At 50.7% G+C, this 16700-nt stretch overlaps 1 protein-coding gene across 1 annotated transcript; it reads left to right on the top strand.

Moving 5' to 3' along the window:
• Positions 1 to 1514: 1514 nt before the first annotated feature.
• Positions 1515 to 16345, top strand: SLC7A1 (solute carrier family 7 member 1). The gene is made up of 8 exons (XM_081814787.1): positions 1515 to 1669; positions 2307 to 2529; positions 3553 to 3692; positions 6347 to 6449; positions 8231 to 8448; positions 8718 to 8884; positions 9563 to 9671; positions 11251 to 16345. The coding sequence occupies exons 1-8, from the start codon at positions 1585 to 1587 to the stop codon at positions 11352 to 11354; spliced, it is 1149 nt and encodes a 382-aa protein (XP_081670913.1). The 5' UTR covers positions 1515 to 1584; the 3' UTR covers positions 11355 to 16345.
• The last annotated feature ends 355 nt before the right edge of the window (positions 16346 to 16700 follow it).

Below are 16700 nucleotides of genomic sequence, written 5' to 3'. Positions count from 1 at the left end.
TTGAGCTATTTGACTGTCAACTGTTTTGTTGTAGACTTTGGCCTAAAACTTTTTATAATAAGAGTCAGTTCACCAGGGCATCTGTGTTCTTTGTGATTTATGGCTGCGGTGGGCGCATCCTGTGCCTTGCTGACTGACTTGTCCTGGGCCGCCATTTTTGTACTTGGATTGTGGGTAACTTGCCTTTGAGTATGGCAACAACTTTTCCTACGTCTCTCACTTGTGTGTTTCTTGGGGTTTTCCTCACATTGCTACTTACTGAACTGCAATGAATCCCAGATTAAGGACCTCCTTCATGCTCTGACTTCCACATTCCGAAACCAAGGATCCTCTAGAAATCAGTACAAGGCTCAGTCCTCATTAAGAAATAATTGGGACCAAAGTGGCTCTCTGTTTTATTAGTCAGTTGATAAATCCCTCTGAAAGCAAATTGGGCCAATGAGTTGCTAACCCAATTAACATCTGTTTATAGGACTAGAATATTCTATGTGGCTCTTCCTAGGAAGTCAAGTGGTCTGGGGCAGGTTGCCCTGCAGAGCTGGGCAGTTGTCAGCCTGTTGAGTTAGGAGGGGCAATGGAGAGGTGGTGACCATCCTCTGGAAACTTGTGACAGAAAGCCTGGCAGCCAGCAAAAGGAATGGCTGTTGAGGGAGGAGCCAAGCTGTCCTTCTGGACCTGGAGTTCAGCTGTTTTTCAGGTGGTGGCAGAGGACCAGAGTGTATGCAGCTTAGAATCACTTCATGATGGGCAGGGCCTGGAGTGGCCATCCAGAATGCAAGTGGCGGCTGGCCGCAGGCTCTGTGTGGCTGTTCTAGGCCTGGACACGCTGTTTAGAGTCACAGGTTCCACTTTGTTGGAACTATTTTCTGAACCTTAAAGGATTTCTGGAGTTGACAACATGTGTTCGGCTGCATATTCATTACTTCGGCAAATATGTACTGAGCCCCACCCATGTGCCCGAGCCATTTTGGGCACTGGTCCCCACCCATATAGGCATCCCTGTTTACCATGTGCATGTGAGTGCTAAGGACATGCTTTTGTTGACTAGAACCATTCACTTTCCTTAACCTCAGTATCTCTGAAAATGCTTATTTTGAGACTTGAGTTACCGGTAAATATGGGAGACTTTTTGCATTGTGCCCCTGGGGTGGGGGCCATGCACCCATTTGGCAGCTCTGTGTCCTAAAGTATATGTTCTTTGTTTGACAGCCCTGGGGGAGAGGCCTCACTTGTTGGCTTCGTCCCTCTTTCCTCTGGGACACCCTGTCTCATAGTCCCTCCCCCCTCCCCAAAGCCAGTATTCAGGGGTGCTTCTGGAAAGGGCTCGGTGAGTGCCCTTGCGGCTCTGGGCCATGCAGAGCAGGGAGGCCTGTGGCCTACGGGGTCTGGTGACAGCTCCCTTGGGGATCATTTACTAGGCCTCTGGAGCGCCCCAGGCCAGCAGTGGCCAGGGGCCTGGGGGTGGGGGGCCACACACGACTGTTTGGAGCAGCTTCCTCTTCAGGACTGTGAAGTGGGTGTTATGCTCTTTGACTCTTTTTTTCTAGTGACACAAAACAAGGGACACTTGGTGCTGGTGGATTCATGCCCTTTGGATTCTCCGGTGTCCTGTCGGGGGCAGCGACCTGCTTCTATGCCTTCGTGGGCTTTGACTGCATCGCCACCACAGGTATGGCGCCCGCCGGCCGAGTGGGGCCGGGGCTGCGGGGCCTCCTCTCCCGCCAGGCAGGCCGGCCTAACTTTACCCACAGGTTGCTCTTTTCCTTCCTGTGGGCCTGTGCTGGCTGCCGCTCCTTCACACATGGGTGACGTGTCGATTTGTAGCTTCCTGCTAATCTTTTCCCCCTTTATCACTTCCCCAAGTGGCCGTGCCTGACAGGAAAGTCTGCATCACGAACATGACTAACCGTCGTGCTGCTGGGACGGGATAATGACAGCGTCGCTGCAGCCCGATTTCATATCTGGGCGTCATCCGGGAGAAATGAGGCCATTGAAAATACTGTTATCCGGGTGCTTGAATAGGCTGGGCTCAGTCGGGCCTCCTGAATTTTCTCTGCCAGAGGAAACAAGGCTTTTCCTTGGCTGGACCAGGGCGTAAAGGCCGAGAACACCATCCCTGGGCGTTACGGGTCCTCCAGCCCGTGTGCGGAGGGCCGCCTGTGGTTCCCAGAAGCCCGAAGACCCTGGTTCCCGTAGGGCTGAGCACGTCAGGGGCGCCATTTGTGGGTGGCATGGGCATCTTGTGAGCTCGTGGGGATGCCCCTCACTGTCTTGCCCTCCGGGGCCTGACTCCTTGCTGTTTCTAGGTGAAGAAGTCAAGAACCCTCAGAAGGCGATCCCCGTGGGGATTGTCGCGTCCCTCCTGATTTGCTTCATCGCTTACTTCGGGGTGTCTGCCGCCCTCACGCTCATGATGCCATACTTCTGCCTGGACAAGGACAGCCCCCTGCCCGACGCCTTCAAGCATGTGGGCTGGGAAGGTGCCAAGTACGCGGTGGCCGTCGGCTCCCTCTGCGCTCTTTCTACCAGGTGAGGCCTCTGAAGCTCTTGGGAGGGTACGCTGTAGTAGGCCATGTGAGGCCTGACACACAGGAGAGCCGCTCATCTCGCTCTTTTCCCCTGAAATAGAACCAGCACCCCAACCCCGATGATGTGGTTTCTCCTCTTGTTGTTAGCAACCATCCCATGAGTTGTTATTGATATTTTCATCCTGAAGCCTCTGAGGCCCACTTTCTGACATCTGCTCAGCAAGGGTCTGGCTTGCTGTCCCCAACCTTGGCCCCTGCCCCGGGCCACCTCTTTGAACACTGTATTTTGGCCCTTTGTTTGGCCATAATGCAGAGGCTACCTTGAAAAAGGGAGTAATGCCTTTTTTTTTTTAAAGATTTTATTTGAGAGAGAGAGCGAGAGAAAGAGAGCACAAGCCGGCGGTGGGGGGGGAGGGGTGGGGGGAGTAGGGCAGAGGGAGAGGGAGAAGCAGACTCCCCACTGAGCAGGGAGCCTGATGCGAGGCTTGATCCCAGGACCTTGGGATCATGACCCGAGGTGAAGGCAGATGCTTAACCGACTGAGCTACCCAGGCACCCGGGATGAAGTGCCTTTGAATAAGAAACATTTTGCCCCCGATATTTGCCATTAGCCTGTACATACAGGAAATATTTGCTAAACATTGATTTACCACAGAGAAATCCTCATAAGCCCAGTGATGCTTTTATTTTCTGTTTGATTTAGCTAGAAATACTGTGGGAATAAATACAAAATTTCCCTTTCATAAAAATTATGACTAGATCCCATGTGTGTTTATGTTAGGTTATGCCATTCTTTCACTGAGTACATACTCACAGTAAGTGCTTTTTCTGGGGTTGATGCATTGAATTTTGTCTTCCAGTCACGGGCTTCACCTAGTTTGGAGGGTGGCAGTTCTTGGCGAGAAGTTCAGGGCGCCCTCTCGGTGGTATGCTGTATGGTATACCACATACTGTTCACGTTATGGTGCCTTTCTTCCCGGTGGGCTAGTGTCACAGATGCATTTTGCCTTTTCCTCCCATCTAGTCTTTTAGGTTCCATGTTTCCCATGCCTCGAGTTATCTACGCCATGGCTGAAGATGGACTGCTATTTAAATTTTTGGCCAAAATCAACGATAGGACCAAAACACCGATAATCGCCACGTTGACCTCAGGTGCCATTGCTGGTAAGAACTGAAACTAATCCCACATGCCAGTATTTTAATAGTTGAGTTACTAGACCCTAGGGAAAAATACCTTGAATTGTGTTGGAACAACACAAGTGAGAAGTTGGAACTGGGCTTTTTACCTTTTGGTTTTTACCCTTGGAACCTGGTTTCTTGCAAGGTAACCACCCTTTTGACTAAAGGTGGAGGCCAGTTTTACAGAGGATGTGATGGAATTCTCAAAAATTTTTGAATCCTTTTATTATGATTACCCTCTCATTGGATGGAGCTTGGAACACACACTGTCCCTTCAGAGCCATTTGTATTTCCCCTTTTCTGAATGTTCCTGAGTAGACTTTGGTGGGATGACGTCTTCTTGCATGGTAACAAGCCAAGAGACTTTTTGTTAGTACTGGAAATTCATTGTCCATGTCTCTTAGCCTGTGGATTCTCAGGGGAATGAGAATCCCTTAGGATCAGTGTTTTATGAAACATGCTACCTGTTCTCCAGGAGACATTGGAGGTGTTGCTGGGGAGGCCAGTGGCTGTAAGTTTATAAATAATGGCAGGCTCAGAGGGGATTTATCTTATCAAGTATCGGGTTCCCCACCAAGAGGACGGTTTTGATAGCCAAAATCGGTACACAAAGAACCCTTGGAGCTATGTGATGTTCCAGGGGCCCCTGATTAAGAAAAGGGGAGCATCGAAGGAAACTGATGTGCATACGCACTATGCTATTGGTTTTCTATATTTTCGCCTTTAATAATTGCCCCTCCTAGCCCCAAGAGACAGGCATTATCCAGCCCATTGTACAGAGAGGTGAAGTGAGGATGTACACCCACACCCAGGAGATCTGGCTCTCGGTTCCTGGTTTGTTTTTATGCCAAAGTGGCTGGCTCCTTCCAGGGTCTTTTTGGGATATGAGGACATGTGATACTAGTTCAATCTGCACCATAGGGACTAGTCAAATAGCCATTGGTAAGACATTTGACCATCTTAAGTGAATGAATTGTTGTTAGTAGTATCTGTGCCCTTAGCAAAGTGTGCTTATGTTGTGGATTAATGTTATATAATGAAAGAAAGCTAGTTTTTCATTATTTAACAAATTCGTTGTATAACTGTGCATTCTTGACTGTGATCTCAGTGGTCAGGTTAAGGGACACCATATGTCAGAATATGACCAATATATTTAAGAGATTAAGGAATGGGAAATAGTAAATGTTCTTTCAGGATTTACATGTAATTTGATCATATTAAAGACTCGACTCTAATTCCCTTCCTGTGCTGATTAAGGGAGCTCAAACTATAATCTTTAAAGTGACTATAAAGTACATGCATTCACCAAACCAGGGATTTACTCTTTCCTTTTGTTTGGCAGGAGTGGTAAATAAGTATTTGGTTTTCTGAAATCACCCCACATGGAGAAAGTTTGGCTTGAGTTTCTGTGTGAGTGGGAATGTAGGCATCTGTGGCATGCACAGTCGGATACTATTCTAATTATCCAGAAGGCCCCGCATTGCTCTTTGATCCTGTTATTTACCCTCAATTGAAATTTGTTTTAGTTGGAGTTAATCTATAGGGGCTTGAGAAATATTTGTGGAAAAGTAATGGTTTTGTGTTTCTGTTTTAACTTGTGTTGATGGCATGTGAGGTGAAAATATCCCAAAGTAGATCTATCCAAGTTATTTTTTAAATGGGAAACTTGACATGTGTACCCATGTAAATAGAGATATATACTCTCACAAAAATTACAAAAGCTTTTCAAATAAGCATGCATGTTGTATATTTTTTTTAGTGGGGTCATGGTAAAGGTACTGATACTGTTTGGAAAGAACACTGCTTTCCATGCTCAGCTGCCTGGGTTAGGAGTCCCCGTGAGTCCTCCCAGAGCCTGGACTTGACCTCATCCACCTGCTCATCACTGTTGCCTACTGATGCCTATCTTGGATGATACACTCAGGGAAGCCAGAGACTATCTGGTCTGCCCTGTTTGATGGTGTACATCTTTGATGGTCTACACTGACCGGCATACTCTCAATGAGTGCCAGATGGATAATGAATGTGTGGGTAGATGATGGATGAATGGATGGATGGATGGATGGATGGATGGATGGATGGTTGGTTGGATGGTCGAATAGATGGATAGGTGATGGGTGATGGACGGACAGAGGATGGATTGATGGACGGATGGATGGATGGATGATGGATGGATGGTGTGTGGGTAGATGGAGAGATAGACCTAACTATGTATGAGTCTGCATGGTGCAGAGGAAGACACGCTGGACTCAGAGCCACAAGAACCTAGTTGAGAATTCCACTTCTAGCTGTGTGACCTTAGATAAGTCTCCCAGCATGTCTGACTTCAGTTTCTCAATCCATAGTGTAGGGATAGCTTGCAAAGTTGCCATGAGGATCAATAAAGGTCATGTTGATGAAAGTGCTCTCTATATAAATGTTAATTATTATTACTGTCTGCTGAGAACAGTGTATGTGATTTAATCCTGAGCGTTTCTTCCCTTTAAGCAATGTCACAATGTCTTTCCATGGAAAGGGCTGGGGTGAGGAAGCAAGAAAAAGCAGCTCCCGCTGTGTGCCCTGGATCACGGGTGGGTGGTGGTTCTGGCTATCCGTGATAATGGGCCATCCTTGGATCCTGATGCTTATCTCCTCCCTAGCTGTGATGGCCTTTCTCTTTGACCTGAAGGACTTGGTGGACCTCATGTCGATTGGCACTCTCCTGGCTTACTCTTTGGTGGCTGCCTGTGTGTTGGTCTTACGGTATGTATGGCTCTTCTGGGTTCCATGATAGAAACGGAGATGCACCCTCTTAGCCTTTTAAAGGTTCAAGTTAATGATTTATACGGTGTAAATTTTAGGTTGTTGATAGTTAGTTCCTTTGAGAACTGCCCTGGAGAGGGTGGGATTTGGTGGTTGAGAGCCTAGTCACAGAGAACATCATTGAAAAGAGTCAGGGGGCTCACCTCTCACTATCACGTGCCCTCATTTTTTTGGCGGGATGTTAGGAGGGGAGAGACCGGTTCTCAGCCCACCTGTTGGGCCTGGTCCGGGGAACAGAATTTTTGAAGGCTTAGGGTAATGATTTCAGTTTGGTCCACGTTCTTAGGTTGGAGGGGACTAGGGACTAGTCCTGCTGGGAACTGGGAGAATTCCAGTTGTGTGAACCTTAGGGTAGTGTGGTGCTTCTGCAGCAGCACCGCACTCTACCAGCCAGGAGGAGTCAGTCCCAGTTGTGGCATGGAGTGGCCCACGTGGATGTTCCGTAAGACTTCCCAGGCTCTGGCGGTTTTAGCCTCGTGGAGACCAGGCTAGCCCCTTGGATGGCCGTAAGAAAGCAGCTCGGGGCCTAGGCTGGGCGTCCTGGTGTTCTCGGCTGCCCCAGTGCCCCCCTCCCCAAGCACGCCCCTGGGCTCCAATTTTCCTTTGCTCTGGAAGGACGGCTCTGCTTCCTCACTACCAGGAAAGGCTCAAGGGTGCATTTATCATGAGAATACGGAGTCATGGAGACTCAGTGGTGGCCACCTGGGAAGAGCCTTGTTACTTCTTTCTGGGTATTTATACTGTGGCAAGGTCATTTATTTCATTTGTTCCGTTTCGAATGTGCTTAGCACCTACTCTATGTACAACTTGGGTTGAACCTCCCTAGTGGCTGTGTACCATCAGCTAAAACAAGTTTGCTAGTTCTGTGACCACTTATTCCTTCCTGAGGGCTCCACACTGGAATCTTTTCTGAGGTTCCCCTCACATTCGTAATTGACCAAATGGTGTTAACATAAGTCAATCAGTAAAAAAAATGGTTAAATATCTTTATGCTCACTCTTAGATTATATGCAAAATAATTCCGAAAGCACTCTGTTTTTGGTAGCTGGTAGAAAAGATTTGAGCTCTGTTCATTTTGGGTGGGAAGATAAGGAGCCTCGTTTAAAATGAATGCTTTACTTGCAGGAAGCTTATGTCTTGGAAATCATGCCACAGGCTCAGTCCTTTAGCCAGCTCTGTAAAGTTATTTATTCTAAGGCATTTGGAGTTTTAAAATAAATTGATCCAATTAAGTCTCACAAACAGAATTTCTCAAATCCGTCAGCCTGCAGACACATTTCTCTGGCTCTCGGCACCAAATGGGATCCTAATGTTACTGCTCTCTATTTCTGTTTCTACTTTTAGCTCCCTTCAGCCATAGTTTTGTTGGAAGTGGCCTAATACTGTAAGCATCCAAGGGGCAGTGCTACTTCTCAGAGCAAGAGAAACCATCTTAGGACATTTCTCTGGGCTGGTTCATGGGGAAGGTCAAGTTGCCTCAAAGCAGAGACCCCAAGGAGGGTGTCGCCCAGAAGCAGGAACAGAAAGAAGGCGAGAACTCAGGTCTCCTCCTCTGTATCTACTTTGCCAGAGAATGCATCAGTCTGACCATCTTCTTCCCGTTTTATGCCTTGTGTCCTGGGCAACTTACCTTCGAAAGCTTACTAAGAACTTGAGTTAGTACGTGTCCTTTTGCCTAATGAAAGCACATTATAATGGTCATACAATACATTTCTTTACAGGTATCAGCCAGAGCAACCTAACATGGTATACCAGATGGCCAGAACTACCGACGAGCTAGATCAAGTGGACCAGAATGAACTGGTGAGCACCAGTGATTCCCAGACAGGCTTTTTACCAGAAGCGGAACGGTTTTCTTTGAAAACCATACTCTCACCCAAAAATATGGAGCCTTCCAAATTCTCCGGGCTAATTGTGAACATTTCAACCAGCCTCATAGGTAAGAGCCTGCCCTTCCCTGCAAGGGGTTTGGGGGTCCTGCTTGTTGGTGTTGCAGGGTTTCTTGTCAAGGGTGGTGGAGGCAAATGCTGGAAGGGATAAGCACCTGTCTTGCTACTGAACTGTGATGTAAATTATTCGGCCCTTATGGTAGTTGATGGCGGCAGAAACGGAGCCTCCCTCTCCACGGGTTTTGGGGAAGACTGAGGGTATCTGTGGGGATTTGAAAAAAAATTGAATTGCACCCCTCTCTCCCTCCCTCCTCCTTAGCAATTCTTATCATCACCTTCTGCATTGTGGCCGTGCTTGGAAATGAGGCTCTGACAAAAGGGGAGTTGTGGGCCATCTTTATGCTTGCCGGATCTGTCCTTCTCTGCTCCCTGGTCACAATCATCATCTGGAGGCAGCCTGAGAGCAAGACCAAGCTTTCATTTAAGGTGAGAAGCCCTGCCTGCAGGGAACTTCCTGGTAGGTTCCTGTGGTAGGAGCCACAAACCCCGGCACTCCTGCGCCCTGTGTGGGCCCTGCCAGGCCGGGTTGTCTGGAGGGGAGGGGCTTGCTGGCCAGCCTCAGGGACCGTGAGGCTCAGACAGTGCCTGCTGAGGGGTGACCCGACCCTGGAAGAAGGCACCCCTCCCCGCCCCGGCTCACAGGTGTCCCGGCGCAGCTCACTGCGGGGGCAGCTCATGCATGTCCGGCCAGCATGCGTGTCCGGCGCATCGCCTTACCAAGCCTTGGAGGTGATCGAGGCGTGTGCATTTTAGATTCACAAGTAATGAAGCAGTTCACTGTTGGAGACAAAGGAGAAGTCCCTCTTCTAGCCCCTTCTTTAACAGGAAAATAGCAAGAGGGGAAAATCAGAGTAGAGCTCACTTTGGCACTTGGTAGCTTAGAACCAAACTCCCACCTATTAGGGTTTGCCCGCGTGGGTGTGCGGCTGTGTATGTATGTGGGTTGGGGTGCACTCACTTTCTCCTCCCTGTATAAATAGCGCAGTCCATCTGAATCTTGGGTGGGGGCTTTTCCTAGGTCGTTTTTGCTAGATGACTCAAAGGCGCCGTCCCCCCGCGCTCCATCCCCTGGAGACTTGACACCACCACCCGCCATCTTTGCAGGTACCCTTCCTGCCGCTACTTCCCGTCCTGAGCATCTTTGTGAACGTCTATCTCATGATGCAGCTGGACCAAGGCACGTGGGTCCGCTTTGCAGTGTGGATGCTGATAGGTACGTGAAGTCATGGGTTTCACTGTGATGGCGTCTCTCAGAGGCCCCTCCACCCCAGTCCCCGAGCCTGCTCCATGCAGCTCATTTGTCTTTCCTGCAACTTCGCTGGATGCCGAGCCTCTTTTCCAACCTCAAAACGTAATGAAAACACATGTAGTCCGCAGTTTCTCAATAAGGAGCTCCTAGTAGATTGTGGGTCCCCCCTCCCTTTAAGATACTTTTATTTTAATAGCTCTTGTCTGAACTAGTTATGTCATTGCTAGAGTTGAAGGTAATGAGAGCGAGGCGATGAGTCTGCTGTTGACCAAGCACCAGTTCATCTCCCCCCACAGGGGAAAGCCTGGGCCGTGCCTCCCCCGCCCAGCCAGCACCTGCCCACTGGCCCATGTGGGAGGTTAGGGGGTCACCGTTTGGGTGCTCGTCCTTTTGTAGGCTGCCCATGGCCCGTCCCCTCCCTGGGTATCCAACCCCAAGAATTGCAGGAAGTGGACTCGGGCTCCTTCCTCAGTGCTGATGACCAGGGAGCGGGCCTTGCCCCTCACCCCTCAGTGTCGCTGACAAGAGCTGTAACCCCAGGACTGTGTTTCTGCCGAAGCCCTCAGCCCTGGGTCGCCATACTTGGGGGCAGATAGCTGCCGCCTCGAGATCCTTCTCTGCAGGTCCCACATTGTCTGCAAAGTGTGGCCTGAGGCTGGTTCGACAGACATCCCCTGCAGAGCCTTTCTGTGAGAGAGTTGGCTCAGCGCGTGCAGTGGTGTGTGATCGGTATACATTGCTCCAGACAGGGGTGAGGTGCTCATTCCCTGCTGGAGGTGGACGACACCTGCTTCTAAGCGTCCCAGATGTGAGCTCCTGGGCTCCAAGCCGTTAGCTTATTTCCAGGGCTTTTGATGGCTGAGCCCTTCCTTTGAGGCCCGCTCTCCTTGTGTCTCTGGCACAAGGGTGGCCTCAAGGCCACATGGGCTGTAGTCCTTGAGTGGATGGTTCGAAGCTCAGATCTCTGTGCCCCACCACAGACCTTTGAAGTCCCGGACACTGGAACGGACTGAACTCCTGGGTCATACACACTTGCAGGCAACTTGAGTGCTGCCTCCCGTCTGACAGTCACATATGTAGAGAAAACAGAGACGGTGGGGACTCCGGAGGCCTTGCGAATAGCCTGGGGAGCCGTGGTGCCCATTGAAAATCCCACCCTGGCAGGGAACTGGACGACCCCACCAGTGGCCACGGGGCACCAACCAGGTGGTCAATGGCTGAAGCTGTGGGAGCAGCACCTCTCCCGGGGTCCCCAGCCTGGCTGCTCAGTGTGCAGCCCAGGAACCGGCCCAGTGGGAGGCTCTCCAGAAGGGAGTGTGCCTGCACCGCATCTCGAAGAGGCGAGATGACCACTTCTGCTGATTGTAGTTGAAGAGTCATGTGGTTTCTCCCAATACTTTGGAAAGTTGGCCCACGAGGGCTGCTTGCGCTGGGTTCAGGCCCGGGACAGGCAGCATGGAGAGGCTTTCCTGGGAGCCACGCGACGGACCCAGGCCTGCTCTGCCTGCTGTGTTCACACGTGCTCTCTGCTCTCGGCCTACAGGCTTCATCATCTACTTTGGCTATGGTTTGTGGCACAGCGAGGAGGCGTCCCTGGCCGCCGACCAAGCAAGGACTCCTGATGGCAATTTGGACCATTGCAAGTGACACGCAGCCCGGCCCCCAGAGGTGGCAGCAGCCCTGAGGGATGCCCGCAAAGGTCCTGGAGCACCTCACTCTCTCCACCAGTGCATCAGGACCCACCCACATCTACAAAGCCCCCACGCAGCAGAAGGTGCAGCTACTTAAAATGCAGCCTCAGCCCACAGCCCGTGTGTCCTGCCTAGACTCGCTCTGCGGCAGGTGCACGGCGGCCCGTCACCTCGGACAGTTCCCTGGCGGGGGGCCACTTGGCTGCAGCTGGCCACTGTGGCTCCTAACAGCCCTCTGAACACAGAAAGCAGTCCCCGCCCCACCAGCTCCATGCCCATGCTGCTGGGTCCTCAGGCAGGATGGAGGTCACCGTTTCTTGTCACCTTGGGGAATCGGGCCTCCCTCCCCGGGGACCATCCTGGTATTGAAAATGTGCACACTCCAGACTCTCAGTAGCTATCTCCCCACTCGGCCCCAAAGGCCAACCGTAGAGGCAAGGGGAGTTCTCCAAAACATATGTCCCAGAGCCAAAGGACAGCAGTTTACTTTAAAAAGGAAGAGCAAGACTGGTTTCCTTCTCCCGCTCCTTTTCTCTGGGTTGCTTCCTGAAGAGGTTGTGAGGACTGTGAGCTCTCCCCTCCTTCCCCTTCCAGGCAGGGGTTTCGCTCTGACACCGGACAGAACCGCGCACACCCCAGCAGCAGTACTGAGGGCAGGCGTTTCCGTCACTGACGAAGAAGGGAGCGCCACTGTGGGGACAAGGCAGGAGGGCCGCCTCCACCCCTCGCCCCTGAGCGCGGGGACCTCCCTCACCTGCACTCTCTCTCTCCAGGCCTGGGCCGGTTCTGGCTGCTTCTGGTATCTCGCACCAACGACTGTGTGTCCCGAGTAACTGGAGCATGGCACTGGGTTCATGTGGGACTGGCCTTAGATTAGCAGAGCTTAGAACACTGTTTTCTATGGGTCTTTGCCAAGCACTAAATCCTGCCCTCTGATGCTTGCGGGTCAGCGTCTTGAGTCTTGTAAGGTTCTCAAGGCAGATGTCTGCTCATTCTGAGGTGATGGTGCCAGTCCCCCAGCTGCTTCTGGCCCCCGACATGATCTGTTTGGTCTGTTTGGCCTTCCTCTTAGATAGAATCAAACTGAGTCCTCCCATTAGCATCTGTGAATCACTCCAAATTAAGTTGGCGCTTAGTGTTAACTTGGAAAATGGCCAAATATTTCCTCGGTGTGTTGTTGAGAGCACGGGGTCCACACATGAGAATTTGAGGTCATATTGCTGTCCCTGTCATGTATGTGTTGTCCAAACGTTGTAGGTTTGTGTCTGGGTTCGTAACCCGGCCCCGGACCTCCCGCCTCCGTAACTCGAAGAGCCTACTGGGGTGCCCGCACGCAGCGCGCACGGTCCCTGCCCCCCCCCCGGGCCCTGCAGCGCCCCACACTCACACCCGCTCTGCAGAGAGGAGCCCGAGGAAACAAGAACGCTGATGCAGTCTTCCTTCTGATGAGAGTGTGACTTGGGAGATGGAAGGGCCCCGCGTATATGGGAGGGGAGGGAGGAAGCCATGTAGACATCCCAGAAAATGTAAATGCTGCGTTTGAAGCTCAGACTCCCATTTCATCCCCCTCCGGCCTTTGACACAAATCTGGTAGAAAGAAGCCTGGTAAACTGACGGCACTTGTCTGATCTCCCTCAGTAGGTTCAGAGAGAATTACAAGAATTTGTGGAAACGCCGAACGGCAGGGTCGGTCAATGGAGGGCTGGTGGGCGAGTGGCCAAGGGCTTGGCCTCTGCCACAGGCCCTGATCACCTGCCTGGAAGCTTTATTCTAAATATCATTTGTGAATGTTACAGAGGGAGGAACATAAGAACTCAAAGCGTGGGTTTCCAAAGAAAGGTATTTAAATTTATGTAGATTGGTGCTGTACAATATTTTGATAAATATTAACTTATTTTGTTGGGGTTTTGGTTGTCTGCTGTGTTCTTAGGGTTTGTTAGCTATTTGTTTGCTTGATTTGTCTGTTATTTTCCCACATAGGCAAAGAGAACTTGAGGGAAAGAGAATATCTGACAAAAGTGTAGGGGAGAGAGAATTTTTTTTTTTTTACTTTAATTTCTTTTTTTGGCTGAAATATCTGTGCAAGACAGCGTGCAACAGACTGTGGATACAGTTGACATTTCAGCTGGCAACATGCATCCTTCTACCAGCTGACAAGGTGTGTTTCCCTGAGACCATCCCGTGGAATGAGAAACTCCTGGCACGTGAGGGTCCTCCTTCCTCACCCCAAAGTGGGAAGTGCCTCCAGAAGGCTCACCAGCTCAGGAGTGAGAAGCCCCTGCCCCCTCCCCTGTGAGGGGGAGGAGCCTCCCACTTAGAAAAGGACACCTGAAGGTGCCACAGAGAAATCATTCTCACGGTCCCTGTGCTTTTATTGAGACTAACTTTTGTGTGGTTGCCAGGGGTTTTTCTCTTCTGTTTACAAGGATGGTGATGTAAGGAATGGTGTTGAGAGGCTTTTGCTTATCCCATCCTTCATTCCTTCCCCAGAAATAAACACACACACACACGCACACACACATGCATATACACACAGGCAAGAAATAACCACCAGGAGTGCTCAACAATTGGCCTCCCAACCCCCCAAGCAAGAATATGATTCTCAGTTTCATGGCTTGGCATTTTCCTAAATCATCAGAAATTCCACACTTCTAGAGACATGCCCTTTGGAAATGTTGTGTCTGCTTTTATCTGTGGCCCAGCCCCAAATACCCACATTGGAAAGACCCATTTGTGTCAAGTAAGCACCCCTTCCTGCCTCCCGTAGTGCCCCCCGCCCTGCATGTTTTTTGACCCCGTGAAGACTCACAAAGACGCCAGCAGTGGAGCCCCAGGAGCTCTGCTGAAGAGTGAGGGGTGTGAGGGGTCTCCAGGGAAGCAGTCAGGCCCCCTGGGCCAGTGAGGCTGAGCCTGCTTCCAGGAGGGGCGCCTGGGGCAGGAGATTGGGCCTCTGCACACCCATCACCCCACCCCACTGGCTCACACCCCTTCCGCCCAACTTGGGGCCCGATTTGTTTTTCCAAACCAGTAGGAGTGGATAGGGCCATCTTTCCTAGGGTGTTTTGGAAAGGCTCCAAATTGACACTGTTGTCAGAACCCCCTCCCTGCAGCTCCCCCACTTGGGTTTTGTTCCACTGAGTCATCTCTATCAAGAGATCAGCCTTCTGGTCCCGGGTGCGGGTGCTGTGGTTCGGCTGTCACAGGCCTCCCGCCCGTCGAGTTGCACTCTGGGGGCTGCCCCCACCCCGAGCTCCTGAGGCTCCGGCGCACCCCCTTCTGCACTTCCGGCGCGACCTGTGTGCGCACCTGCTTGAGGCCCCTGGCCCTCGCTTGTTGGGCTTCCTGGATGGCAGCGGGCACGAACTGGGTTATACACTGTCCTCCCGCCACCGAGCAGGTGTTCAGAGCCGAGTGAGTTCTGTAGTCTGCGCGGGATGGCCTCTAGCCTGACGCCAGACACAGCCTGGAGGACAGGCTCAGAGGCTGGGCTCCCTGGGTGAGTGTGGACATGCCTCAGAAAGGCCCCCAGCCAGAGTGCAGGCGGGCTCACGGGCATTGCGGGGGCGCGCCGGGCGCGGGTACCTGCTCGCACTGTGCCGGGCCCGTCTTCTGCTCTGCGTGTCTCACTTTCACACATTCTCATAAGAGCTGATCGTTCTGTCGGCACCCGAGAGCCATCACCACGAAGACGGGAGTGAGGCGCCTTGGTGCCAGGCCCCATCACCGATGTGTTCTAGCATGGATGGAGCCGTCTGCGGGCACGGCCACACTCTGCCGGCCATAGGTGTGCGATGCTCGTGTGCTCGTGTGTGGGACTGTTCCCGGCGGGTGGAACTAAATGTATGTTATGTGTGGTTGTTACGTATAATTTAAGATACATGTTTGACATCATAATGAGAGTATTGTATGTAAGGCTCCTCAGGGAGAATGAGATCTACATTTTGTCAGACTCTTGTGGACTTTTTTTGGTAATGAAATGCTTTATTGATCCAGTGGTGCAAGAAGCTGCACTCCGTATTTCATCATCATAGTTATGATGCCTGATGGGTTTTTATGGCAAAAGAAAAAGTCAACTGACTTTGATACTCGTCACTATAACCCAGAGTCTTTTTGTGCCCATTGCTTCATTGAGTGGCAGTGCTCTTTGGAGAGGGACGCGGACCGGCCAAGGGTCTCAGGGCACAGTTATCAAGGAACCCTCCCGGATGACCCTGTGTGTTGAACTGCCGGCTGAAAACCGCTCCCATGAGATAAAGACCTTGGCTGTGAAGTCCAACAAATTGATCTTCTCAGGGTATGAGCAGGGTCGGGAAGCAGGGCTAGGAAGATGCGCTTTGACTTTGTTAATTTATTAACAAGGTATATGATTTTGTGTTTCTCGATGACAAACTTTTTTAAGTTTGGGACTTATTTTCGATTTGAGAAATTGTAATATATATTTAAAGTAAGTTTCCCGCTTAAGTTGTGCCTTTCAGCGTCAATGGGTCTAAGAAGCACAGAGGGTGATGATCACAATGAGGGCTGGTTTATTATCAAACCTGCATAGCTGTGGTTTCTCCAGCAAACTTTTTCTTCTACTGAACATGGAGCCATTATTAAAAGAATTGTGTTTCTTATTATGTAAATTGTATAATATTTTTTTGCTTGTTTGATGTTCTATTTTTCTAATAGTTTTCTTATAGTTTCTTATAACTGTGATACTAGATTTAGATTCTGATGCCCACTGCAAACCAAGCTGTCTCTGCTGGCCCCTCCTGTTTTTATCTGAAGGACAAGCATAGATGTCCATTGCCTTTAAAAAATGTGAAACTCTGCTCTGTATCCCATTTTTGCTGACAACACTGTATGTTGACAAATTCCTACTATATGTTGTAAAATCAAATTATTTTGTGGTACATTATCTCATGCTTCTGCAAACTCTAATAAATTCTGTCTATGGCTTCAGCATGCACAGTGTGACCTCAAGAATTGCAGCAGCTCTCGGCGGGGTCCCCAAGCTTGGCAGTGCCCCACAGAGAGTTCCAGATCCCGCCCTTTGCTTCTTCAGTATCCCCATTTCCCCACAGCCGGATGTTGTAATGTCTCATTTTCCTTCAGCCATTTGGTGCAAATGCTCATTCCAAGGACTAGCACCTCAACCAGGGAATCCCCCAGCCCTCACTTAGGATCCTCTCATGCTATCTCCCCTCCCACACACACACACTTCTTCCAGACTTGGCTTGGGTTTGAGCGGGGACGTCTTCGCACCCAGGTTGCTGCTAGCCGAGGGCATAGAGCTGCTCATCTGCCAAAGCACTTGGGT

This window comes from Leptonychotes weddellii, chromosome 3 (assembly GCF_054177405.1).
Source record: "Leptonychotes weddellii isolate Sample4059 chromosome 3, ASM5417740v2, whole genome shotgun sequence".
NCBI classification, from domain to species: domain Eukaryota; kingdom Metazoa; phylum Chordata; class Mammalia; order Carnivora; family Phocidae; genus Leptonychotes; species Leptonychotes weddellii.
The sequence above is the reverse complement of the archived record's forward strand: the minus strand, read 5'-3'. Positions and strand labels throughout refer to the sequence as shown.

Excerpts from the sequence above, each read along its gene's own strand:
- SLC7A1 (XM_081814787.1), top strand. The coding sequence starts at position 1,585 with ATGCCCTTTGGATTCTCCGGTGTCCTGTCGGGGGCAGCGACCTGCTTC. Across the intron at positions 1,670-2,306 it reads TGACTGCATCGCCACCACAG|GTGAAGAAGTCAAGAACCCT; the intron begins GTATGGCGCCCG and ends TGCTGTTTCTAG. Across the intron at positions 9,672-11,250 it reads TGCAGTGTGGATGCTGATAG|GCTTCATCATCTACTTTGGC; the intron begins GTACGTGAAGTC and ends CTCGGCCTACAG.